This window comes from Lutjanus erythropterus, chromosome 7 (genome assembly GCF_056507025.1).
Source record: "Lutjanus erythropterus isolate fLutEry1 chromosome 7, fLutEry1.hap2, whole genome shotgun sequence".
Lineage (NCBI taxonomy): Eukaryota > Metazoa > Chordata > Actinopteri > Lutjaniformes > Lutjanidae > Lutjanus > Lutjanus erythropterus.
In genome coordinates, this window is record NC_139323.1 from 5,701,919 (window position 1) to 5,728,858 (window position 26,940).

At 40.6% G+C, this 26,940-nt stretch overlaps 1 protein-coding gene across 1 annotated transcript in view; it reads right to left on the reverse strand.

The window, feature by feature from the left end:
* Positions 1-14,477: 14,477 nt before the first annotated feature.
* LOC146323476 (cadherin-2-like) overlaps positions 14,478-26,940 on the reverse strand; it is a 133,468-nt gene continuing 121,005 nt past the window's right edge. The window contains exons 15-16 of the mRNA XM_084722459.1: positions 26,380-26,541; positions 14,478-16,244 (exon numbers count right to left, since the gene is read on the reverse strand). Of these exons, the coding sequence (XP_084578585.1) occupies positions 16,038-16,244; positions 26,380-26,541 (369 nt within the window). The 3' untranslated portion in view covers positions 14,478-16,037. The remainder of the gene's footprint in view (positions 16,245-26,379; positions 26,542-26,940) is intronic.

Here is a 26,940-nt window from a genome sequence, read left to right on the forward strand (position 1 = left end):
CAAATATAATATACATTAACAACAAAAGCTTGAGCTGGACACTCTAAGCCAGTGGTTCCCAGCCTTCTTTGACTCATGACCCCACTTTGAAAAACTTTGGTGACCCCAGACGACCACAGACACTTTTTTGCTCAAATTAATGTTTTTTCGATCAAGGCTTCAAATTAATGTTGAATAAACAATGAGTCAATTTAAACAATGAATCTTGAAAAAAGCTATGTAGCAACAAATATAGGCTATATCTGATTAAACCATGTATTATTAATGCGCTCTCTTAACCCACCATATTTAATTGGGTGGCTGAGGTTGTGTTTTTAACATTATAAAGATGAATTAAATTTTAATTTATCAATTATTTAAGTATCTGGCAACCCCATTTGAGGTCCTGACCCAAGGTTTGGAACCACTGCTGTAAGGAGTACAATTCACAAACATAAGCTGATAGCATCAGGCCACATTCATGCTGAAGCATGGATCAACCCTTTCCACCGCAGGCTGCTGCAGGTTTTTTCAACACCCCATGCATTCCCACAGCCAAAATAGCACTACCCTTATTCAATTTATTTATTATCTGTTTTTCACGCAGTACCTACTACTGTCTGAATGCTAAATAACGTTAAGCTACTTGATGCTAATTAGCCCTATGCTTAACTTCCAGCTTTGCTAATTTACAGGTGGGCCTGCTGTGCTGGACGCCATCACTGCGAGCAGACACCACACTGCGTTCACAGTGCTACATGGAAATTGGAAATTTCAGTATTTAAAGTGTGGCTGTGTAAGTGCACAATCTGGCATAATTTATCGCTCCCCTTCTGCAATTGGTCCTCAGTACTGTCTAAAACAGCTTTCATATCTCACATCTCTGAAAACGTAAATTTCAAAAAGGCGATATTTAATATGCCACATATTGAAGAATATTAAAACTTAATAAAGTGACATAGTAACAGCCTTAGCCTTACAGTGGAAATTAAAACCGTTTTAGCCATGCAGAATATTTGTGCATGCTGCCCAAATGTAAGTTTTTCACTGACATCAAAATCAAATATCTAGATTTATGAAAGTAAAAAATGAAATTAATTTATTCAAAAGAATTACCAGAGTGAATCATAATTATATTTACCCTGAAAAAACGTTTACACTTATTTCTATTTTGAATACACTGATGTATTTTTAAAAACTCAAAATCAAAACTTGAATTTTCTGTTTCAAATTTTATTTTTTACAAGAACAAAACATTTGGCCCCAATACAGCTCCATAAATATTCTTTTCAGATGTCCTGGTGGAGATCTGCACTCTACTGAGTGACCTCTTCTAATTTATTTCTGAATCTGTTCTGTTTGTTTGTCAAGTTGTTTTAACCAGAATTCAAAAGCCCAACAAGAGACAGTAGCTGAAAATGGCCTCAGCTACACACCCTGAAGACAATCTGTCATTCTTTTGAAGAAGTATACTTTTGTTTTTAATGTGGGACCAGCATGCAAGTGGGATTGTGTGTATAAAAATTACACTAACCTCAATTAGGTTGGGAAAAAAAAAGTTGAACTGATTACACTGCATACTTTTCCATATAACTTCCAGTCACAAATTGTTTCATTTAGCTGCAGTCAGCTCTCCAGCTCTGGATCTCCATGTTTCTTCTTTTTTTTTTTTTTTTGATGCATCTGCAAAAGCTCAGGAACACGCATACAGTGTGCTCTGATGATTGTGTACACACACACACACACACACACACACACACACACACACACACACACACATAGGGCAATGCAGCAGACAGAATGTGTTTGTCTAAATGTGTGTGATCTCAGGAGAGAGAGACTGGGTTTTTCCTGTTTTCTCTGCCTTCACTGTTGTTGTGCCTCTGTGTGTGTGTGTGTGTGTGTGTGTGTGTGTGTGTGTGTGTGTGTGTGTGTGTGTGTGTGTGTGTGTGTGTGTGTGGATGGCTGCTGGGGAAAGATACTGCTGACGTGCCCTTGGGCCTGGAACCCACAGACGCTGTGTGTTTCATGTCGGATTGGAGATAAAAGACCAGAGGAGGAAGAACAGGATTTAAAGCTGCCACAGAGAAGAAGAAGAAGACTCTGCTGAGGACGAGACTGGAAGAGACAATGCTGGGGTCTGTGTCAGCCTTCGGTTTGTTCCTGTGTAATCACAAGACTTGCTATTAACACTTTCATAATTTGCTGTGGTTTAGTTCCTTATGCAATCACCTACAACAGTGAAGTCATTGAAATGAAACCAGTTTATGGTCAGAATTGGCCAACAATGAATTCATCCATTCTCTATAAGCACTCATTCTGCTCAGGTGAACTGCAGCCTATCCCAGAATTCATTGGGTGCGAGTAAGCCTAAACCCTGGATAGGTGCTAGTCTATCATACTGCTAACACATACAGACACATTTAGACCTGCAGGCAATGTGAACAGTTTCTAAATTCTGGGACCAGGACCTCTGAAGGATGTGGACAGGAAAGGTATTGACGCTGCTTTGTCATGCCTCTCAACATCTCATTCTGATGTACAAGGTACCCTTCAGAGTGTGTAAACACTTTTTAACATATGCTTACAACAGTCACAGTTTGGTTAGGTTTAGACGTCATGGGCTGTACCTTTTGCTGGGTGCAAAGCAGCACACAGTACAAACAGTCATTCTTATTTTCTGACTGATGCGGTTGTCATTTTCACACCCAGCACCCATGTTGTGCAAGTAGCAAATGTACTTACGCGCTCTTGTGTACCCATGCATGTGATGGCCTTAAAATGAGGTGTGGTCAGGCGCATTGTTGGTGCATTATGATCTTGAGGCAGCAGAGAGTGATTTGACCAACAAAAACCTGGTCTAAAGTCAATGGCACAGTGTTTTTCTGCTATTTAAAGAACACATCATTCAGACAGTGATGTGCCTACATAGGTGTGTTCACTACAGGCCTCGACTCTGCTTCTAGGACACTGCAGTTGATCCATTGGTCATAAAAATGAACATGCTGATTAATATTGAATGATTGCTGGTGGGTGAAATAGGTTGAAGCTGTGTGCATATAAGAGAAAAACAGTGCCAGTTTACACACAGCAGCTGTAACTTGTTTACATCAGACAGAATCTTCAGGATCTAATAATTAATGTTCTGTGTTCCAAACATCCAAAAGGTCTCTCTCTCACACACACAGTCACAATTCATACAGTGACATTCTTTGGAATAAAGCAGCCGTATAAATCCTGACTTCAATAGAGCTGTCTAAAAAAATTTTGTTCCTCTGGGTAGTTAAAAATAGTTTTTAGTGTTGCTGCTTATATATCAACAATATTTGCTGCAATGACATTATTGCACAAATGGAGACGAAACTGAAAGTAGCCTCTCTGATCATGAAATCATCTTTAAAATGATGTCAAGCAGCTAAGGTTTTCCAGGTGACTGTGTTGTATTAATATAGCTGGGTTTTCTTTCATGATTCACTTTAACACCCAGAGAGGCTGTTTTCAGTAATTAACTCACTGTATTAATGTTTCCATGTAAGCTGTAATGTCTTGGCAGACATCCCTCTGTGCCTTTGATCATGCATAATGTGCACACACAGATAGAACATGGGGAGAAGTTACATCTTATTTCACTTTGCCATATCCTGTCTGTTATTAATCACAATGTTGATTTTTATGACCCATCCCGCGGGTTAACCACAGTGCCTGAATCATTACAGTTGGTCATTTCAGCATCTCCACTCACTTTTCCAACCCGCCATACCATCATTTAAATAGCAATGCAACATAGGTAGGCGCACCTGGCTCTTAAAGGAAATGGGAAATGACACTCATACTGGTTTCATTCATGTTGTGCCCAACACATACATATGATTAATTCAGAGACTAAATGCAACCCTGGCTTAGTTTACACCTAGATTATGTACCATTTAAATAGCAAACTGGAGTCTAACATGCCCTGCATGCATGCGTGCCATGCACTTTAGACAACACACTATTGATCATCTAAATAGGACCCCAAAACTACCTGGTTAGGTTTAAGAAAAAAATCACTGTTTGGGTTTTAAAAAGTATGTTACATGATGCAAGTGAAGTAAGTGTCATGATACATGCATGCAGTGGTGGAAATAATTAAGTACAAATACTCTGTTACTGTGCTTGAGAGTTTTCAGGATTCTGTACTTCACTTGAGTGTACTTTCTACTCCTTACATTTTTGAAACAGGCTTGTTACTTTAGTTTAATGCATTTGAGGATAATTCTTAATTATGTGTCTTGTGCGCACCTCCCTCCCAACATCAAGACTCATTTCAGCCTAAATGGATGGCACAATAACACACAGAAAATACAATTCCTTGGTGTATTCAATTAGTGCATATCACAGACAAGCAGAACAGATGTAACAAGACAAAACAGACAGAGAGGGACGGCTCGACTGCAGAGAAAAGGCATCTAGTGAATCTGTCAGTTGTCAGTGAGAGGTTTGTTAGGAGTGCAGCATTTTTAGACCCAAGAGGGCTCACCTTGATTGAAAGAACTTTGGGAAGCAGCTTCTGTTGTGGCTGAACAGAGGATTTTGGGCATCTTGTAGAAGTGGCAGAATCTCTAGAAAAAGAAAAAAGGCTTCATTAGACCGGACGTGTGTTTCAGTGTTTCAAGTTCTGTTGCTAACACTGAAAACTGATTTGCACACTGGAGTGAAGTTAACCTAAATTATTTGCAGTATGTTTTGTCTTTATTTGAGGTTAAAATAGTTTAAGTTCAGAAGTGGGAAAAGTACACACATTCTATAATCAAGTTGTAACACTGTTCTGGTCTACTGGCCTTATGAACAGCACCCTACAGTCATTTACCTACAATCAATAAAGTAGAACTACTGTACTGCATGCTCCTGATGTATATTGCTTGCATGTCTGTCTAATTTGTTGAATAATAGACTCAAATTACTGTGTGGTCTCAGTTATGATGTACCTTTAAACATGTTATGACTACCTTTAATCTCCTTATGAGTACTTTTAACCTTGCTAAGAGTACCTTTAAGTTTACTATGAGCACATATAAATTTTCTGTTAGCACCTTTAAATTCAGGATGAACACCTTTAATATATAAGTACATTTAAATCTCTGAATAATGCAACTTAATAACCAGGATGTGGAGTGTGAAGTTCTAAAATATCAAAGTTTATTAAACCCAAGCAAGTCTAAACAAATATTTACAATTTACATTTCAGGCAAATTCTCAATGACCAAATACACCAGTTGTATTTTCACTAAGTAAGTACTTTATTCAACTACACTGGACTGCTAGTAAAGCTATGGCAGATATGCTTTTAAAGCACCTTAAACACTTGTAACGTCAATTAACCTTATGTTAGTCAATATACCAAGTGAACATGCAAGGCACTTAAAACTACACTCAACAATATTCAACCGTACAAAAATACACATACAATGTTTGTGGGCCCATATTCTAATAAACAAAATAAAAATGCCAGCAAAGGTACCTTCCTGGCGCAGGCCGGATTACTGATGTGTGCAACAGGCCACTGATCAGATGATGGCAGCTTTTTTAGTGGCATTTTTTTTTAGCCCATCTTCTGCCTGAGAGACGGCCAGGCCGCAAAAACGATCTATTCGCACACACCTTTGCACATGCTCACGTATACTGTTATCCTGCCCCCTAACCAATCAGAAACCAAGGTACTTGATGTCGTCTCTTGATTGACTAATTAGAGAAAGACTCAAACAAACAGCAGTGTAGGATGCAAATTAGCAGTTAGGTTTTAACACCTCACCACCTGCAAAGTCCAAACAAACTTTTTATGGTGCATTCACAGTCAAAGTAAATTACATAACTCTCAATGCTAATATACATTTAACACAGTATTACCCATTATATGGCTATCCTAATAAAACAAGGAAATAGCCGAGGGTTTTGTGAAAGTGAAAAGTATAATAGCATAAAAGTATAACATAAAAATACACTATAAAGTATCAGTATTTCTATGTTTACCAGTCTTTTTACACATATACTTCTAATTGAATAAATAATGTGTACTTTTTCCTTCTTGGATGATTTGTAATTTAAAACTTAAGATAGCATCTACTTTTTGTTTCACACATGACACAAACTCAAAAATGCTCTATATAGCAAGATACAGCATGACAAGCAGTGCCAATTTTAGTGTCAGAATGTTCTGCGATGTCTTACTCAAAATGGGTCCATTATTTACTTAGACGTCTATGGAGCGAAAAAATCTGTCATGACCAGTTATTGGACTGAATAGACTCAGAGACAAAACCCACATGACACTGTGACAGAAAATTACTGTAAAGTGTGCCATTCCCTTCCAGAACTGTCTCTGATGAAACTTGGTCTCTGGGTGAAAGTCCTGTGCTTGACCTGGACTTTCTCGCTCTGATACAGGTGGGTTTACATTGAAGTTGCTTGAAAGCCTAGTGCATCTCATATAAATGCCTCTTTTTGCAGGTGCAAAAACACCCCCCAACAGCAGTGAACATCCAGGAAATGAACACTGGGATGGTGAAATACTTGGGTGCTCATCTGAACAAGACTAGATTGACAATACAATCACGCTATATGGGAGAGGCCAGTGCAGGCTCTGCCTGCTGAAGAGATGAGGTCTTTCGGAGTGCAGAGGTCACTCCTGAGGACCTTTTTTGACTCTGTGGCAGCATCAGGACTGTCCCAACAGTCTCAGGGCAGCAGCATCTCTGACAGGAAGAGACTTACCAGACTGCCTAAGAAGGCCGGCTCTGTCCCTGGATGCCCCCCTCAACACTGTGGAGGTGGTGGGAGAAAGGAGAATGATAGCTAAGCTATCATCCCCGATGGAGAATTGTGTCCCACCTCCTGCAGGACACTCTTACAACAGTTCCTTCAGTGACACCCATGGTGTGTGAAGGAGAGATACCGCAGATCCTTTCTTCCTGCTGCTGTTGTTAGATGTTAAAATCAACACTATTCCCAGCAGACCAGACACACTGAGAAATTCAATCATGTGCAATATCAATGTTTACTAAACTGTGCAATGTATATCAATAAAATGAACCACAGGCAGACCCAAATATTCCTGGGTCACTTTAATACAAAAAAATGATATAAAGTGTGTGCTGAGTGTTCTGTCCTCTGTGTGATGACCACATGTATTGATCCCAGAGTGCAAATCAATGCTGGATATCCAACAGCTTTCCAGAAAAGATGAGTGTGAATCAGCGCTTCCCGACACAGGTTTTACACACTTGAACTTGGATGGATGGATGGATGGATGGATGGATGGATGGATGGATGGATGGATGCATCAATAACTATGTGCAACTTGAAAAGAGTTGCTCAGTGATGAACCCACAGAAGCTAATTGTTTTCCTGACTGGCTTACTATTACTGTTTCTGTCACATTGCTCTCATCAACCTGGATCCAGCAGCAGCACGCAGCTGTTTTCAGTGAAAATGCTCTGATAAACCCACTGTGCATTACCTGCTCAGCACCAACCAACAGACACACACACAGATGAGCTGGAAAACATAGTGGTGCATTTAGCAGCTAAAGAGACAGATAGCTCCCTCGGGGCTTTGTAAAAAACGATGGTGTGGTCTTTTCCTGTATTTGAGCAAACTTGTTTGCATGATGGTCAGAGTGAAGCCATATAAGATAATGCAGATGTCTCCAAGATGACAAATTTAGGCATGCTAGGAGCTAGGCTAGAATTTGTTTGGCTGAAAGGAAAGGGGCTTGAAGGCTTATTTGAATTATCAACTGCCAGACACGGCGGCGGCGAGAGCTGATGAGTGTGCTGACAACAGGAAGGTATCAGAGTTGTCAATCCATGCCTGAAGCAAGCAAGCGAAAATTTAGTCTTTCAGATGACTCACTCAATTTCCTCTAACTCCTGCATTGCACGGCACCAAAACATCTTTTTTTCTCCATAAATACATATTTTGTATTTTGTAGGTAACTTGCATGATGCCACCGAAACAGAGAAGGGACAGCAGGATCATTTTCACCACTCAGAGAGTCAATAATAGGTAATACACTAAAAAGCCAGTAGCTGCACTGATTTAAAATGAAAACCTGCTTGCTACCTTACATCACCAGCCTGTCCACTGTGGAACTGATGTTAATGGGGGGGTTGTTGTGTCCCTACCAATGACACATGCAGCCATCACATCTCTTGACCACGCTGCATTTCAGGTGAAAACAAGCACTGTTAAAGTGCCAGCGCCAAATAGAGACGTGTCATTAGTTTACCATAATGCCACAGTGGACTGACTACTGAAACTGCTAAGTCGTGTCTTAAAAAGTGAAATTAATCACCTGGAAATTCAATAAGGTACTTGTACATGTCAGGATATACCACCCTATGTCAACTTGGTGGAGTCATCTTTCCACTTTGATGGAGGCAGACACTCATCAACCCATATTTCTTTATTTTTTTTCAATGTAATGACCCCGAACATTGATCAGCAAAGACATTGCATAGTTGATTTCTTGATGTTTTCTTATATTTTGTGTTTCAACTTGCAAAGACCTCAGAATTTGTATTGACCGCCAGTCAAATTAGAGACCTCGTTTTCACCCAACCCATCTCCAAGGCAGAAGCATGATGCAGCAGAAAATAACCCCCGTGAGTTGCTCTGATCTATGGACTCAAATCAAATAGTGGATGGAGCTAATGGTCAGCAGGGGGCGACTCCACTGGTCACAAAAAGAAGTCTTATTTTGTTCAACCTCATGACAAAATGAGCCTAGTTCTCACCTCAGTAAACAGTTTCCTACTGAGTTTATGGTCTCAAGTTTTCTTAAATACAGCATGATGTTCATTTAATAAATTACAGTCCAATTTAGAATGAAATAAGTAACTAGACAGTGCTGATCAAATATTGTTAAATATTTGGTTAATGTATAGACTATTTCTTGACTAAAATGTTTTCAGGTAGCCAGGTAGGTTGTCATTATTCCCTGCTAAATGGACGAGCCAAAACCAGGCAGTACGTCGTCCACCAGTTCCACGCTCTTGTTGGCAGTGTATGTTCTGGTTGCAAAGAACCAAGACAGTAACCCTTGCAATGCCACACTTGAGGCTTCAAAACAGTAGTCCACAAACCAGTGAGTGACGTCACAGTGAGTTTACACTTTTTAGAGACTAAAAACAGAGCTAAGAGACATGTGAGACTCTGTCTGCTGGATGTGTAAATTAGGCAACTGTTTGCTAACTTGTTAGCCATAACAGCTTTAAAATGTTGTAATTTGTCAATGTTGTGTTTATGTCTTGTTCTGCTGCCCTTAAGTGGCTCAAAAATCAATTACTGCTGCTTTGACATGTTCCTGACTACTAGGGATGTATGTGTTTAGTCAACTATACGATTGAGTGTCACCACCCGTGCTAGACGGCACCAAACGCACTGGTTGGTTGAACTATTTATAAGTATTTTATTCATGTACAATGACACTTAACTGTTATGCAGTCACCCGCCACTAGCAGGTGCTGCAGCTCTGGCAGACAGCAGCCCCTCTCACCCAGCATGAATGCCCCAATGGTGCCAATGTTGTTTTCAGCAAAGTAAAACCAGTGTGGTTTGTCAGCATTTTAATCTAGAAAATAAAAATGAGGATGAATGTAGGCTGTGTCAGAATAAACCAGAGTATAACTACTTGACTGGAGCAATGTAGGCTGCTGCTGTTAGCACTGCTAACATTAGCCACACTGTATGTTAGTCGAGCAGCTAACGTCAGCTACCAGTGAACAATGTCACCCCCCCCAGACTCTGGGATCATTTTCAGGCTAAAAAATTGAAACATTTAGTGAGTTGCTATCATGTTTTGTAGGCTAATGTGTGGTGTTCAAATTGCAAGGACAATGGTAGACAAACACATTAATTGTTGTGAGTGTTAGACTGCTAGACTAGTCAACTAGTCTAAGTTAAAACTTGCGTTTGATTGGCAGTGAAAGTAGTCGCTGGAAACATGCCTACAAACTACTGGGCCTGCTGAGTGTTTGTGTGTTGGTGTGTGTGTGTGTGATTTGTGTTGAACACATTTGCGAAAGATTTGAAAAATACTGTTTTCCCATAATGAAAAGATAAAAACATGCAAAAACGTTTTAATTTGTAATCCAAATTACACATATACAAGGATTCAGGATATTAGCATGTCATTTTCAGAGACCACAGCCAAAAGAACAACAAGAGAAAAAAATACAATCTGTACATATTTCAGTTTACAGTGAGTAGCCAGTTGGAGAGTACCAGAGAACACTAAGGCAAATCATCAGCAGACAGAAGAAACATTGCCTTTTTTGTATTTAATCCACCACAGCAGAGTATCAAGAAGTACTTTTGCTACAAAACAAGGACTGATGTCTCCCTTTATTAGCAATCAGCTGCATAAGTTACATTGTGATAAAAGCAAAACAAAAAACAGAAGGTATCTATCTAAAGTCTAGCATTACTGTACATGTCTTCTCACGAGCTTTGGAACACCACACCGGCAAAAATATGCAGCTCTTCTGTACAGCTCTGGGATTGACCAACATCTGCCTCCCACTAACAGAAACTCACGACAACACTGTGAGAGGCTGTGACTCAACAGCAAAAAATGCTTTTCATGCAGTCTTACCTCTATTTAACACTGCTCCTCGATATGATGCTTTAAATAAGGCTTTTAAATTCAAAAGACTTAAAACCTTGAAGAGCATGAAGGTACTCAAAAACAGCAGTAATTTGATTTTAAAGGTACATGAAACTCAATCGGCCAAGAATTATCACCATCAGAGTGTCATTATGAGGAGCTCAAAGACTTTCTGCAGCGTGTTAACTGTCAGAGAAAAACTGCAGACCACGGAGAATATGACCGCTAATAAGAGTGAAGAATTAACCGCACCTGAATATATTAACACAAGGGTTTTTACATTAATGGAAAGATTTCATCTTTAACTTTTAATAGACAAAGGGCAAAACTAATTCTGCATTCACATGGATTCATGCAGGTGGTAGATGGCAGATGGACAGCACAGTCCAATGGAATAGCCAAAAATTTTTAACAAAAATGAAATGAAATATAATAAAGTTATTTTGTGGCTATTATTTTATGTAATTATTCTAGTAATGCATGCAGCTATCACTGACTGTATATAAAGATGACATGAAAGCTCCCAATAAGTGAAGAGAAAACATCTCGATTGCCCCCTGGTGACTGGCTGCAGTAGAGGGTATTAACCCCCGCCCCCTCCATGTTAGCAAACATGGGCCAAACTAAAAGAAAAGAACAAAGTACATGTCAGATAAATTTCTCCCAATGATGGTCTTTGTCATTTTAGATTTTTATCATGCTGATATTTGTTTTCCAGGTCAGTTTTAATTAGTTATTTGATGCTATAAAAAGGGGGTTTCTACTTTCGATTGAGTTGTGGGTGTGGCCTTGATATCACAGCTCCAACCCCAATCACTGCTGCACAGACTCAGGCTCAGAATGACGTCAACAGCGCAAGACAGCAGCGCTTGTATCCAAGATATTTTGTTTTTTGTACAGCGGAAGACACATCCTTCATCCTTATTTACAGTTTATGATAGCCATATGCAACTTTCTCTTAATATTCTATTGCAAATGTCAAATTAATATAAATTACCTCTAAAACATAAGGTCACTCATTCATTGCCAACAGGAGAACTGCACTTTATGTTTGTTGCACCAGATTTATTAGCTTCTCATTGTCAAAATCACCCATGTTTTCTCCCGTTGTGAGAGAGAGCAGAGTAGCCAGCTGCAAATTCCATCATGGAGGATGGCAATGTCATCTAACTAATGATAGTGTCCTGCTATTGTCCACTAAACTGCCTGAGTCCATGTGAATGCAACATACAAAGGGTAACGGTCCCAAGCAGGACAAGTCTGACTAAGTCAACTTATATTATGGCTAGTAAGATAATAATCATGAACTGATTAAACTGACATTAATACTGTTTCTGTTACAGTTGAGGTCTTTAGTGGACATGCAATGCTAGACAACATGTTGGCCTCCCCTCTCCCAAATACCAATTGAAATACACAGTGTGTTTTGTTGATGTTTTTTTGTTTGTTTTTTTGTTTTTTTTAGGTGTATATGAAACATTATCTGGACTATTTCTCAGGTCATTTACTCTATCAGAGGTCAGCACAAACAGACTTTCCATTTGGTTTTATTGTGGGGTTGAACATGGTTCAGCTGCTCTATATTATACTCCTTCAAAACTCATCTGGCTCAAACACAGTTTACAACTGTGAGATTACACTGTGTGCCATGTTTGTGTACTGCCATAGCAACCTAACATGGATTTGTTGTCTTGATTTTATTTGCATGTAATAAAAACAGCCAAACAGCTAGTGTCTAAACTGGGGAGAAAAGTCAGGATGAATAGATTTTTAGCTGACATTTGACATCCAAGCAGCTTATTATGACCCATATTTAGGTTCATTGTTAGGTAGTGACCTCTTGTGGGTAATTATGAATAGACAATTATGAACAGCAAGAAAGTCCATACATGGACGATGTCGGACGGATGGATCAAAGAAACTTCCACACGACTTTCACCCAGGAGACTGGAGTTCGTGTCCCATGTGAAACCAAAGTCCATGTTGAGCTATTTTAAGTTTTGTTGCATGCCTAAACAAACAGTTTGATCAAGGTCAAGTTATTTCTGACATCTTCTGGGGACATTTTCATGACATTTCACAAATAGTTATGGTCCCTGGGGGATAAATCAAATGAAGAAAAGTTCCCCTTGTCCAAAACAAGTATTAAAGGTACAAGAAACATAGAATCACATTTTTTAAATCTAGTTATACATGTGATGTACTGTACAAACAACATATCCTCATGCCTGAACAAGAGTATATGTTGATTGCAAATGATGATGGTGGAGAACACAGAAATTTTGAACAACAGTTTAACAGTAGGACTCCAGAATTCAGTACTACATAGTTCTGTCTTTTCATATGTTTTCAGCAACTATTTTCTAACATGTATAAAGTGTTTAGAGAAAAAACTCTGAATTCCCTTTACACAGACTTTAAGTATGTGTTGTGTGATGTTAAACAGGTGATTTAGATTGTGAGTTGGCAGCAGTTAAGTTAGATTTAGGCATGCTAAACTACTACATGACAAACCTTAAGTAACTTAAAACTTTAAATTGCTCAATGTTGACTTTTGGTTTCACACTGGGAATGAGCCCCAGTCTCCTGGGTCAAAGTCCTGTGTTTGCTTGGGCCCACTCATGTCAAAGGTCATGAAAATCTGGCCAGAAATTGCAAAAACAACTTGTCCTAGAGCAAACTGTTGGATGGATTCTTCTGCCACCGTAGGAAAAATATCCCCAGATGGCTCCAGATGAAGCAGCAATCGAGAAAAGCTGCGACATATGCAACTGTTCCACTGCAATAAGCAAAATTAACGAAGTTACATCAACTTAATTCCTGAAAATCATTTTTGTTTGTCAATGTTTGAAAGATTATCAGAAGTGGAGATATGAGTAAAGCTTTTCTGTCTGTTTCACACTGGTTGTCCACCTTTGCACCACTCCAGTCATCACAGTGCAAAGGTGTACGATTGGTCATTTTAAGCACCAGACATGAATATTAGTCACCCATTGGTCACTTTATATTCTGTTCACAAAGCTGTTCCATTAAACATACATATTCATCTGTAAATACAAAGTGCTGCTGAACCTACACCAGACACGCATTCACCTCTGCTCTCTGTCATATCATTCCTCGACGAATTTCCTTCATGATGGGAATTTTAATTTATTGGTCGTTTCATAGATCTCACTGAAACCAAAAGCTCTTTCAGATTTAGCTTTCTTCACTTGTGGCCTTGATTCTTTGTTGCTGTTTTTACTTTATTGCCTTTCATCTGCACCAACACATAAATGAAAATTATATTTTATCACTGTGTTTCTCGCCACTTTGCTTCTGTATTTTGTCATCCCACAAATAAGCTAAACTACACCCCATTTAAAGCTCCCATTTGTGAGAGCACAGCAAGGACATAACCACAATATTTAAACTGCACTACAAATAACATTTTCTGCTTGTAAAAAGCTCCCGCATTCAGAAGGGAAGTTATTTAAATTCATTGTGGCACCAAATGTCCTCGACTATCTAACAGCGCTGAAAGCCAGCAGGGGAGGCAGCCATTCTTTATAGCAATTCAATCAAAGCTTTGACGTGATGTGATGTTGAATGATCAGAGTTTGCGGAGGATAAATCAGTGTGGGGGAGCAGAGAGGAAATTAAAGCTTCTGATCTCGGCCTGCTTTGTTAACATGGGCAGTCAGTCACATTAATACCAGAGGCTGCCACAGACACACTCTTCAAAAAGCAACGGAGAACATGTGACAAATATATCTGCCGTATCACAGCGAGAGGTGGTACATGGCATCATATATGTAAAGACAACAGTTGTGAGTGAGATTATGGTCAGAGGAGAACGTTACTTCAGAATGATTATAGGGATAGTTCGGATTATTTGACGTGTGATTGTATGAGGTACCTATCCATAGTTAGTGTATTACCTGCAGCAGATGGTGGTTAATGTGTCACACCATAGAAACGTGTTATTAAATACCCAGCCAAATTTGAAAGATTAAAATCTCTAAGTTCATAAAATTAGGTTTCAAAATCTCAGTGTCGAAACATGGACGCTCCGTCTAGCAGCTTTATTGGACATGTCCAGACATGTTTGAACCACCAGAGCCAGAGGACGGTGACAGAACGGTATTTTTTAATTCTGTGTCGGGTTGTTGGAACTGAAGTGAGCTGAACTGAACTGCTGGACTGATTTGGAGTCACTGAAGGTACTTTCATAACTGACTGTTAGGATTCTATAATGTTGGGGTCGTGGCTCCAGCCACATGGTGGTCCAAATAATGGCTGAATCTCAAATAATAGAATAGTCAGGTGTGTTCTACATAGGGTCCACCGACATACAGACCCCTTTCTAGAAGTCAAGCTTGATAACATTTTAATGGTAAGCAAATGATAATGACTGTCTTTGTTAGCCAGATCCAGTCCCTGGGCCATATTTTGCCAAGGTCTTCTTTATATACTAATCGATTAATCATGAAAATAATCTGAAGGCCTACTGCTGGGACTTTTCTCTGCTTCTCCAAACTGTTAGCGTGCCGACTGCCATCTCCTGTAGGTAATACACCGACGATGGATAAGTACCTCATACACCCCACTTCAAGTAATCCAAAATATTCCCTTTAAGACAAAACTCGCTCACATCAAACCTAAATATGCATAACTGATGAATGATTGGGTAAGAGCTACATGTGTGTAGTTAAATCAGACGTACAAAGAAAAGCTTTAACACCCAGAGCCGTACAGTAAAGCCATGTTTTTGCTGGTAGGATCATCCAAGGCGTCTCATATTAGGCTTTGCCCTTTAGAGTGTCCATCCAGTGTGTCTCTGTGGAAATGACTCACACACACTCTCTCACACACGCACACACACGTACAGGTAATGACTTGGAACCCAAACACTCACACACACGTTCATTATCATGGCGAAGTGCTCCTCCAGTTGCCGTTGCAAAACACCGGGAGCTTTAAAGCAACGTACAGAATCGAGACTGAACACAATCAAAAGAATGTACAAAAAGGCACATTTGACCCCAGTGCTGCTGTACTGTGAGATTCAAGTGTAAATGAGCGTCTGTAGCATGGCTGTCGTAGCTCTTAACCATCATAGAGACAACATCCTCTCTGAGCGCACTGTTCTGGCTGTTAGCACAGGGGCTAACGCTCAGATGGTAATGTCCATTAGCCTGAATGCTAGCCGGTGCCAGGCCTTGCTAGGCCAGGAGTCAGAATGGTCCCTAGTGTCATCAACCGTCGTCAAGGGGCAGCGAGTCTCTTTACAAGCTGTCCTGTGGTAATACAGAAGTGCCGATCCATTCCCCGTGTTTACCCCACATCCTCTTCCATTGATCCCACCCGCCGCCTGAGCCTCGAAAGCAAGGGTGGGTTGGGGAGGTGGTCGTTGTTGGTGGGGTTTATGGTGCTAGTCATCCCCTCCGCCGTACAGGTCGGCCAGCTTGCGGAAGCGTGGCCCCCAGTCGCCGAGGTAGTCGTAGTCCTGGTCTCCGCAGCTTGAGGAGGAGTGCAGGGAGCTGAGGGAGCCGGCAGTGGAGCCGCTGCCCTCGTAGTCGAACACCAGCAGGGAGTCGTAGGGCGGGGCGGTGGGGTCGTTGTCCGCTGCCTTCAGGCCCTGGAGAGAAAAACGGAGGAGAATGACGGGTGAGGAAAGAGAATCATAATCGCAAACTAGAAGAGGCACTATAAGTGCCAGAGGCAACCAGCAAACCTGTAAAGTTTTTTTTAAAAAAAAGTTTTGAACAGTACAGTGTCAGTTTTCATTAAGTTTCATAGAATAGTGTAAGTTGTATTGTAGTTGTATTGTAACAGAATGTCCTGAGTTGAATCTCATAATTTCAACTTTTTATCCCATAATTTTGAGTTTTTATCTCATGATTCTGACTTTTTTATCTCATAATTTTAACTTTTTTATCTCAATAATTTGACTTTTTATGACCTATTTTTGTCTTTTCTCTCAAAATATCAATGTTTTATCTAATACTTTAGACTTTTTATCTCATAATTATGACTCATGGAATATTTTTTCTTTCACTAGCAGAAATGTGCTTCCATACTATTAGTTAAGAGATGCTCAGCATCACAGTTGACTGTTGGTTACTGCTGGTGGCTATATCAGTGGATCACCTGAGGGTTCAATTTATTGCTTGATGGCACCTTATCAGTGGTTGCTGATGCAAGGGAGTAATTTTACTGATAAAAAGCTTCACACACAAAGCCTGTGTGTAATGTGGGATAAAGAACTTAAACATTCATACCAGACCCAAGTCACAGGTTAATCCTTGGAGTCCCATATGCGTCACTTTGTAAACAGAGAACATTGTATGAAATATTTACTAAGAAGAGCTGCCAACTTTCACCTCATTAGAAATGAACAACACAATGAACTGCCATGTTTGCACCAGAGATTTTCCACATGACAGTGCAACACCGCACACCCCAGAGTCCCACTGAGTCTGAGAGAAGCAGAATTTATGGTTGAGAGAGCTACAAGAGTCTGACGATATCTGCTGCAGGATTATAGTAATCCTACAATATTTCTATAGTAACAGTACAGTCAACCTAACAGGGTATTATACAAACTTGTGTTCATGCTTTCATATCAAAGCAGAGTAGTGTAAGATCCAAACCTCTCTGCTGACCTCTTACTGACCCATGAAAAGCATCTAAAAGTTCACTCTCCCCACTGGGACTCAAAATGTCAATCATCCAATCACAAGCCAGCCCCTCTAACCCCTATATTACCCCCCACCCCACCCCACCCCCACCTCAGCCCCAACAGAGCAGGCCCAAGAGTGGGACGTGGAGGAGATCAGACTGAGGGAGAGCATGAGGGAGGGAGTGTTAAGCAGGAAGGCTGTGTTTATTTGTTTGTGTGTGTGTGTGTGTGTGTGTGTGTGTGTGTGTGTGTGGAGAGGTTGAGATGGACAGTAGGCAGTGCTGGGGGAGAAGGAGGGAAGGAGGGATTACAGAGGAACGTAGAAGAGAGGAGGATTTGGGTCAGGCTGGACAGATGCTGCCTCTATCTCCAAGAGGAGATTCAGCAGATTACCCAGCGTCGCCTGAACTTAAAACCACCCCCCCATTTCACTGTAAAAAAAAAAAAAAAAAAAAAATCCTATAGTGGATTCAACTCATCTTTTCTCATCGACATAACATAAATAAAAATATATTTTTATTCACGTTTAACTTAAAATTTCTAGTATTTATCTTCAGAACTTATAAACAAACTTGAAGTCTTTTGACACTGATTAATTGTTGCAGCCCTAGAAGAAAACCTGATGAAAACTTCAGTTCTTTCAAAATGAGAAACAATGTAAAAGGAAATCAAATTTGTTTGTAATGTTCCTCAGTGTCAGTTCAGCTTAATATTTACCAGCTACAACAAGGAACTTTGGTATTGTGTTGATTTTTGAGAACCCTGTGGACAAAGCGGTAGTGTTTCCACAGTAAAAACCACAAAATACAATGCCAAAAATAAAATTATCAAAATAAAAATCTCCTCCTGCCTCTTTTTAACTAGCTAATGCACGACTTACGCTTGTTTCCTCTGATTTTACAGAGAATTTGACCCGGTGACTGATGGTTACGTTAACTTCTGCAGGTCATGTAGAGGCATTAGAAATAAACTGAGACTGTTTCATAACCAGTTAAAAACTCCTTGTCGTAGCTTTGGGTTTACTGAGCATGTTTTCTCATGTACGGCTGAATTCATATCCCTCATGGTTTGGGTTTTGCGTAGTCACTTCCTGTTGTATTTTGGAACGGTTTCCTTTATGTGTCTCTGTTGTCTTCACTTCCCATCTTTGTCTGTTTTCCTGCCCTTTTTGATTTCTGATTGTTTTCACCTGACCTTCAGTGTTTCTACCCGCTCCTGCTCACCTCCCAGTGTATTCAGCCTTGTGTCTGTTCCCTCTTCAGTCACATGAAAGTTTCCATTTTCGTGGTCAAGACTCCCTGTGTTTCCTTTTCTTTTTCTCTGGGTTGTCTGCTTGGACTTCCTTCATTTTGGAGCTGTTTTGCCTTTTTGCAAAGTTTCTGAATGTTTTTGAATTCTTATTAAACTTTTGATCTTCACCTCAGATTGTTGCACGTCTGCATTTGGGTGCGTTCTCTTGTTACCCTGCTACAGTACATGACAATATCAAGTTCATTTGACTGGAAACGTTTATTTGTTTTGAACCATTACAAATTACTAGAGCCTGACCAAAACATTGGTTGATCAATATGAATGAAACTGTGTCAACAAACGGACACCTTTTTGCTACAATTCCCCTTTGAATCTGAATATACATGATCATGTAATGTTTTCAGTCAATATAAAGTGAAGTCTAACTTCTTGCCTTTCTAACAGTATGACGTTTTGACAATTTACTTTAGCCTTGTTTTTTACCAGAGTCAGTAAAAGAGTGTTATTGCTGGTGTTTTAGCTGTTGTCCCCCTTTGGACACCTGCGTTTCCTCACTATAAACAAACAGCAACGGAAGAGTTCAATTATGGGCGACAGTAGCAAGCGGCGTCCGAATGAGGACACAATTACGTTATATCTGTCTGTTTCTCTGTCAATATCAGTATCGTCATATATGTTGTCCAACAAGTGCCTATATGAAAACAAAACAGAACATTTCAATGCAATGCAGATTGTTATTTGCTAGCCTTAAAAGCAGCATATTATGTTTACTTGTTTAGGTTTTCTTTGTCTTTTATAATTATTTAAAATATAGATTAAAGTTTACTGTTTTAGTGACCTAATATCATTTTGAACAACAAAGTTTATTGTTAACCTGCAAAACATCCTGCCTCCATCATATATCTTTGTCACATGTCAAGTGTTGAGAGGTTTTGAGGCATCATTGCAAAGAAATTGTTTATCGATGTGCATGCAGTGAACAAGTGAGAGTGCTTGCTGTTGTCTTATGTTTACACACACACACACACACACACACACACACACACACACACACACACACACACACACACACACACACACACACACACACACACACACACACACATTCCTAAATTATATTACCCACAGTGCTACACTGACCAAGTGTGGACACATGGCTCTGGTCATGTAGAAAACAGAAATAGAAGCTAACAATTACTTCTAAGGTCTTTTACCATAATATTACTGCAACTGTGCTTTTTCAACATTTTTAAAGAAATTGCCAAGAGGGGACTATCAAAGAGGGGACAAACAGACACACACACGCACGTTTCAAACATACACAATTTTTATGAAGCACACTGGCAGAATAAGAGTACCATCTAAAATTAACATCTAAAGAAATTTGCCCAAACTAACAGTCAGAAAATGAATGTTTCCTGCCTCTCGCTGCCGTTCAGAATGTTTGAAATGAAGGCAGTAAATCTGATAAGCTGTGGAAATGTTTTGTGGGCCACGTCTGTCGTCTGACTCAAGACACTCCTGTCACTCTGAAACTCAATGGGAGGAGAGAATTAACGCAGGGAAAGGGAGAGGGAGAGGCAGGCCGAGAAGCATCAGCTTGTCATGTCTGCCGGATTAAGCTGTCTAGATCAGCTTGCCATGTCTGACAGCTCCCGCTCATTATTCATAGCTCCGCTTGGCAGATGTCTTTATGCAGCCCGACCAAAAGACAACACACGCACGCACTCGCGCACCCAAACAATATGGAAGCAGCTAGCGCACAGAGAGCTACGTGCATCGGCTGCATCGACATGATGATTCTTCACACCCGACGTGGCCCGCTGCCGGGCGCCGCGCTCTAGAGATGACAGTTAAAGGAGTTCAGCCTATCTGATTAACTCTGAGAGTCATGTTAATCCATCTGAGAGATTTAAAAGGTAGAGCAAACACACACTGACACCGGTGACATACAGTATATGCAGATACAGCAGGTTTAACTTCTCGCTCAGGCTGAATCCGTCTTTTAAACATTTTAACTTCCAGTCTAGTCAGTGTAGTCGGTTCTGTTCATTAACTTGTACAAACAGACAATCAGTCTCGCCCACGTTGTGCAAGAAGTGTCCAGGTGTGTGGAGGTGTGAAAGTGGGCAGACTTTGAACTGTTTTCCACACAACTGCTTGAGTCACCTTTCATGTGAAAAATTGAGTGCAGCACCATGAACGCCTCTGAGGAGAAACTACAGAGACAAAAACAAGAATTCTTAAGAATAGAACAAGGTAGCAGTGGGATGTAGGCAGGTAGAGTCTATGACGTCTCGCCTCAGGATGCCTTAATATGTGGTTTGACTATTAGACTTGTTATGAGCTAGTTCATTTAAAGATCGTGTAAATAAAAAAAAAAATGTCTGTTCTGAGTTTGCCACACCACAGAAACGTGTTATTAACCATCCTGAAAAACGCGAATGAATAAAAAAATGCAAAGTATATGAAATTAGGTCTCAAAATCATGAAAAAATGGGCAGTTTTCTCTGCTCTGAAACACTGGGGGTGTGTCCACTCCACTGTCTCAGTATCAAACACCACTATGACCTGAGAACGACATGAAACATGGACTGCTCCATCTAGCAGCTATATTGGACACGTTTGAGCCACCAGAGCCAGAGGACGGTGACAGGATAGTATTTCTTCTTTGTTGGGTTGTTTGAACTAAAGTGAGCTGAAGTGAACTGCTGGGCTGATTTGGTCTGAGAGAGCTGCTGAAGGTACGTTTGTAAGTGACTGTGTCGATTCGAAACCCCCTCATTAATGCTAAAAGGCGGTCTATGTTTACATGTAAAGCTGATTTCACAGGTGTTCATCAGGCGTTGCTGAAAAATGGCAGTCCTCTCATCCTTTTGACAAGGAGAAGTATGCTTATTACCTTGCAAGGCTGCTGGATTTGCCTGATCATGCGAGAATCCATCTTGCCAGGCTTCAAGTTATACATCTGTGTCCGTGCCAAAAGTAGTGCAGCCAATGAGCGTCCTAGGAGGGACATTTGGCAACCAAGGGTGAGGGTTAAGTGTGATGACAGTGAGAAGTGTCCATGGAAGCGGCTCATCTTGAACAAACAATGGTGGCTCCTGAAGAGGTTGGCGTACATACTGTGATAGCATCAATTATATCAGAACTGGAGAGAACTGTATTTCTTCATTGGAAAAAGAACAAAGAACGACACTGACGGTGAGAGTGTGACCTGATTGGTTGAAGTTAGCCTGTGTTAGACATGATAGACGGATGTTTCATCCAATCACCTGCCAAATGTTTTTTGAAAGCGCTTGCCCTTTTCCACACAGTTTCTAAGGACAACTACTCAGATGGTTTGGTGTAACAAACCATCTGGCCTGTCAGGTTAGTATGTTTAGTGGTGGAGACTGAAGGGGATGTCTAAAAAACACAGCAGCCATGTGGTGAAAAGTTGAAACTGAGTCAGATTTTGGAGAAATGGAAACTAATGCCTGAATATGAGGCTGTCCTCCCAAATTTCCAAATTCTTATATTACCTATATTTATGAGTAACAGTCAAGCAACTTCTAGTGACCACATGGACTTAGGATGCTGGTCTGACAGGAGCAAAGGCAGAAGAAGTGTGATATTATAGTGCCTCAGGTTGGGTTGGTTGGGTGGTTCCACAAAGCACATGACTTTGACACAGAACATCACTGTTCCTTCAATGTTTGCTAACAGGCAACCTTTGTTCCTTTTTTCTTTCTTGGTTTCTAACTTGGTCCGAGTAGTTTTTTGCGATCAATAAGATAAATAAAACATAGACTGTTTGCTTAACTGAGCACTATCCAGACCCAGACTCCCAGTGTGTCCTTGCTGTGTTTCATGTCCCCAGCTTTGTCGTCTACGTCCTGGCTTGCAGTTTGTACTGAAAAATAGCGACACCAAGAAACCTCCTTTGCTTTCTTTCAAGCTAGTCCATTTGAAGTGTGAATGTTCAGTGTCGTTTTTTTTTTACCAGATGTCTGACATGCCAGATTGTTTGACCCATGAGGAAGTCGTCCCTAGAAACTGTTTGGAGAAGGGCAGGCAAGTTAAAAAAACATTTGGCAGTTGATTGGATAAACCATCTGCCTATGACATCAAACATGGGATAACCTCAACCAATCAGATCAAACGCTTGCCGAAGCCGTTCAGGAGAAGAGAAAAAACATCTTTTTCTGTTCTGATATAACTGATGCTATTGCAGTGTCTATGCTAACTTCTTCAGGAGGCAGCATTTATTTGTTCGAGACAAGTTGCTTCCATGAATGCTTCTGGCTATCATCATACGCCTGTAGCTGCCAGTAGTCCCTCCTGTGACCCTGATTGGCTTGCCTACTTTTGGCGTGGACACAAACCGATATCTGGAAGCCTGGCAATATGGATTCTTGTGTGATCTTGTGATCTCCTGAATCTAGCTGCCTTGCTAGGTAATGTAGGCAGATGTTACTCAACAGTATTTTGTAAAATGCTGAAATTAAAAGATATTAAGATAAGTATAGGCAATGAATATCAGGTTTTGGCTGCTCATAATATCTACCAATCAGCAACCAAAGCACTGACACAAACCCCTCTTTCAGAAGTAGTGTGACATTATAGTGCCTCAGTTGGGGTTGTTTGGTTGGGTGTACAAAGCATATGACTTTGACACAGAGCATCACTGTTTCTTTCCCATTTGCTAATAAGCAACCTTTGTTCCTTTTTTGTTTCTTGGTTTAACCTGATCTAAGTCATTTTGGGATCAAAGTGACAAAACAAAACAGTAACTGTATTTGCTTGTAATACTGAGAAAATTAAAACGAACCCTTCGGAAAAAAAACAAACACTCACCAGCTTTTTTCATAAGCTGCAGGAGTCAATAGTTTGATACAACCATGGATCAAATGGCGATGTGAAGTCTGAAATGTGTTGTTTCTCGTAACAAACCCAAATTATCACCAACTCTGCAGTTGCCCTCAGCCTTACAGAGTGCTTTTGCATCTTTCTGGTAATTGTATTGATTGAGTCTCTCATCAGCCTGGTCTCCAGCAACAGGCAGTGGTTCTCTTTGTAATAGCTCTAATAAACCCACTGTACACTGCCTGTATGTGTCCAGCACCAAACAGCAGACAGACAAACGCTTTCTGCCATCTAAGAGACAGACTGGTACATTTTGACTCTAGAAAACCACCTATTACTGTCTTCTAGCTGCCTATTCAACCATAAAGCTTTTTTTTTTTTGCTCTGGCCAGAGTGCACAATGTTCTAACTCGTCAGACACCGAGTACTTTATACATCCACATACTGGCAGAAATGCAGATTAATGAATCGCTCCTTAACTGCAGCAGCACACATGTTGCCTATATGCTGAAATGTCCCTGCAGTCTGGTTCACAACGGACAAACAAAAACAGCTTTAATGACTTACAGATCTGAACATAAGACTGCAATACGTGCAAAAAACATGAATTATGCTATTGCTCAATATTATCCACAGGCTAACCACAGCTCTACAGCATCATTAAAGTACTGCGGAATAGAAAGAATGTCATCCTCTCCATAAGGTGATGACATCATCAACTTATTTCAACATTTTCCTTCAGGATTAATAAAGTTCTATCTTATCTTATCTCATCTTACTGCTCTGCAGGGAGGCATATTGGATATACACACTGAACGCAGTGGAGCTCATTGGCCTAAATGAGAGCTGAACATGCCACGTTTCCTCTAATTTGTCAAATGTGATGAATGCTTGTACACTTTGTGCTCTCATCTTTGTACCTTTAAAAGAACCCTTTGGCATAAATAAAGAACTGAATTTTCATGTTTGTACTTGGTCTATGTTCTTGTATTGGTGTTAGGGGCGTGGCACTTGGACACTGACCATGGCAAGACCCACCCTTGGATTCACTGTCCAACCAATTATCCAATGACAATTGTACACCCTAGGGTCTAGGGGTCTAGAGTGACTATGGCCCAATTCCAATCTGGTATTCTGTTGATATGTGCTACCCATTGAGATGTGCTACTTGAAAGTTCTCTGAGTAAAGGGGTTCAGGGCTCGGGTTGTGGGGTTGCTATTTATTTGGGCTCCGGTAGCACTTTTCAACGAGGCAGCATAACTGGACAGAACAGTCACATAGCTTGACTCGAGTCAGATTTGAGTCGTAAATTTGCGGGCTTGAGAGTTGCTTTACCGATGTTGGTAAAAGACTTGGCAGTCAGGACTTAAGACTTGACTTAGACTTAGGACAGATCACTTGAAAGGACAGGGGACACACTGGTCATATTTTGAGCAACACTAAATGCAACAAGGAGAAATTTGGGTTCCTAACCTGACTGCTTTAGTGTATTATTTTTGTGGTATTAATAATTATTGAGGCAAAAGAGTGTCATTTATGTTAATCAACATTAGAATGAAGATAACAAACTGAGTCGCAGCTTAATTTCACTACAGCTGCAAGGATGAAATGCTAAATTTATTTTCTGTGATTTGTCGCTGCCTGTCTGAGCAGCCTCACTGAAGTGATATTTTACAATTCTTCAAATTATAAACTAACAAAATTCATCAAAACAAGTCATTTTGTGCTCTCAAAGTCATGATATTAAGCTGAGACAGATTCATGCACTTTGCTTTCAGGGGCTGCTGCCCTGCTGTGACCTGAAAGGAGTGTGGTTTGTAAGTCTGCACCGATGCTGACTTGCCGTTGAAGGGGTTTATAACCCACTCGCCCTTCAGGCTGACTGGTGTGGAACGATACTCAATGTGGCGGACCCTCCACACAAATGGAGAGAGAGTGGGTACGGGCCAGACTGGAAATGTGCCTATGTCTTTGTCCACTTAGACTCTGATTAAGACACACTAGTGTCGAAACCTTAGTCTGTTTCCACTATTATCCCTTTGGTTCTCTGGGAGCAGACAGACAAAGTTAGTAACTATCTGGTGAACATGTTAATGTTGCTGATGTGTCTGTTGGGTTGGGCTGAGGATGGCCTGCAGCCAGTCTGTGGGATTAACTAAACTCAATGGATTTACCTCCAATTAGGTAGCCAGGCTGTGGCCATGTCTGAGGCCAGCTAATCCTGACCATTAGCAAAGCTAATTAAGAATTACACAGACACTGTACTCTCAACTGCTACACAATGTCTGTTCCTAAAAAAAAAAAAAAACTAGAGTTGGCTGTTAGTGTACATCCCTGTGCCACCCTGCTCCATCACATATCACTGATACGGCACAGACTGCACAAGTAAGCCTAAATACATTTTAAATCTGCATCATTTTGAACAATAATTTATGTGTGTACTTGCCTGCTTGAATGTAGGCATTGCATTCTTTTTAATTAGCGGTAATCAAAGTCTTCGAACGGTAGAGTGAGTTAGCTCCCATACTGGCAGCTCCAAATAGCAACCAAGAGCTGCAGTTTGAAAAAAGTGTTTGAACTTCAATATCCCTAAATCCTGTAAGGTGATGAGGTAAACTGCACACATCCCGGCCAGTCTTTGATGCTTTATACCAAAGGATAGAAAACGGATGAGAGAAGCAAAAGATCTAACGTTGGCAAATCCAGCTTTTTCTGGACACAGTGTTTGCTTAGTGCTGTCGAACAGACAGTTTGTATTTCACTCAACTTGTGATTCATCACTTCCAGTGTGCTGAGAAGTGCATGTGCCTGACACCAGAATTTAATCTGGGCAAACAGATTGAATGTCAGTTAGTGAGGATGGGACACCCACTTGCTGGTTTAGACTGCCGACAACACGGAGACGTTCTCGTCGAGGTTTCGACTGGTAAAAGACACAGTGAGATCTGCGGATCCCAGATGTGTTTGCCCCACCACAACGTGCCATCTTACCTCATGGATGAAGTCGCCTATGTCTCCTGGGTGGGGGGCAGCAGAGCGGAGGGGGTACTGGTGGTCATGATGGAGGGGCCTCTCGTCCAGGCGTCTGATCCCCACCTTGACACATTCTGACTCCAGGGCATCAGGTTGTTGAAGCTGACTCAGGTCGTAGTCCTGAACACACACACAAAAGTACACACAGGGTTCAATGTTAATGATTTTTTTACTTGTCTGGTTGAGCAACTAGATCAGAAATCTACTTGCCACACTGGTACACAGGTCAATCCAGTTCTTCTGTTGGAGACTATTCAAGCTGTGGTAATGAGTTTTGCAATGAAGTACCGGCACAACCCTGGAGGATGGGTTTTCAGTGTGGTCCAATACAATTTTTTCCTTCCTGATATTGAGTCAGTACCTGAACTTTGCATTGTGTCCAATACTGAGTACTGATCCAATACCAGTGCATTATTATTCATGACTGCTGTTTACTACTAACCCTGTATGTTTGTGATGATTCCTATCATGTCAAGCTTATGTTAAATCCTTTGTAAAACATTAACAAATACATACAGA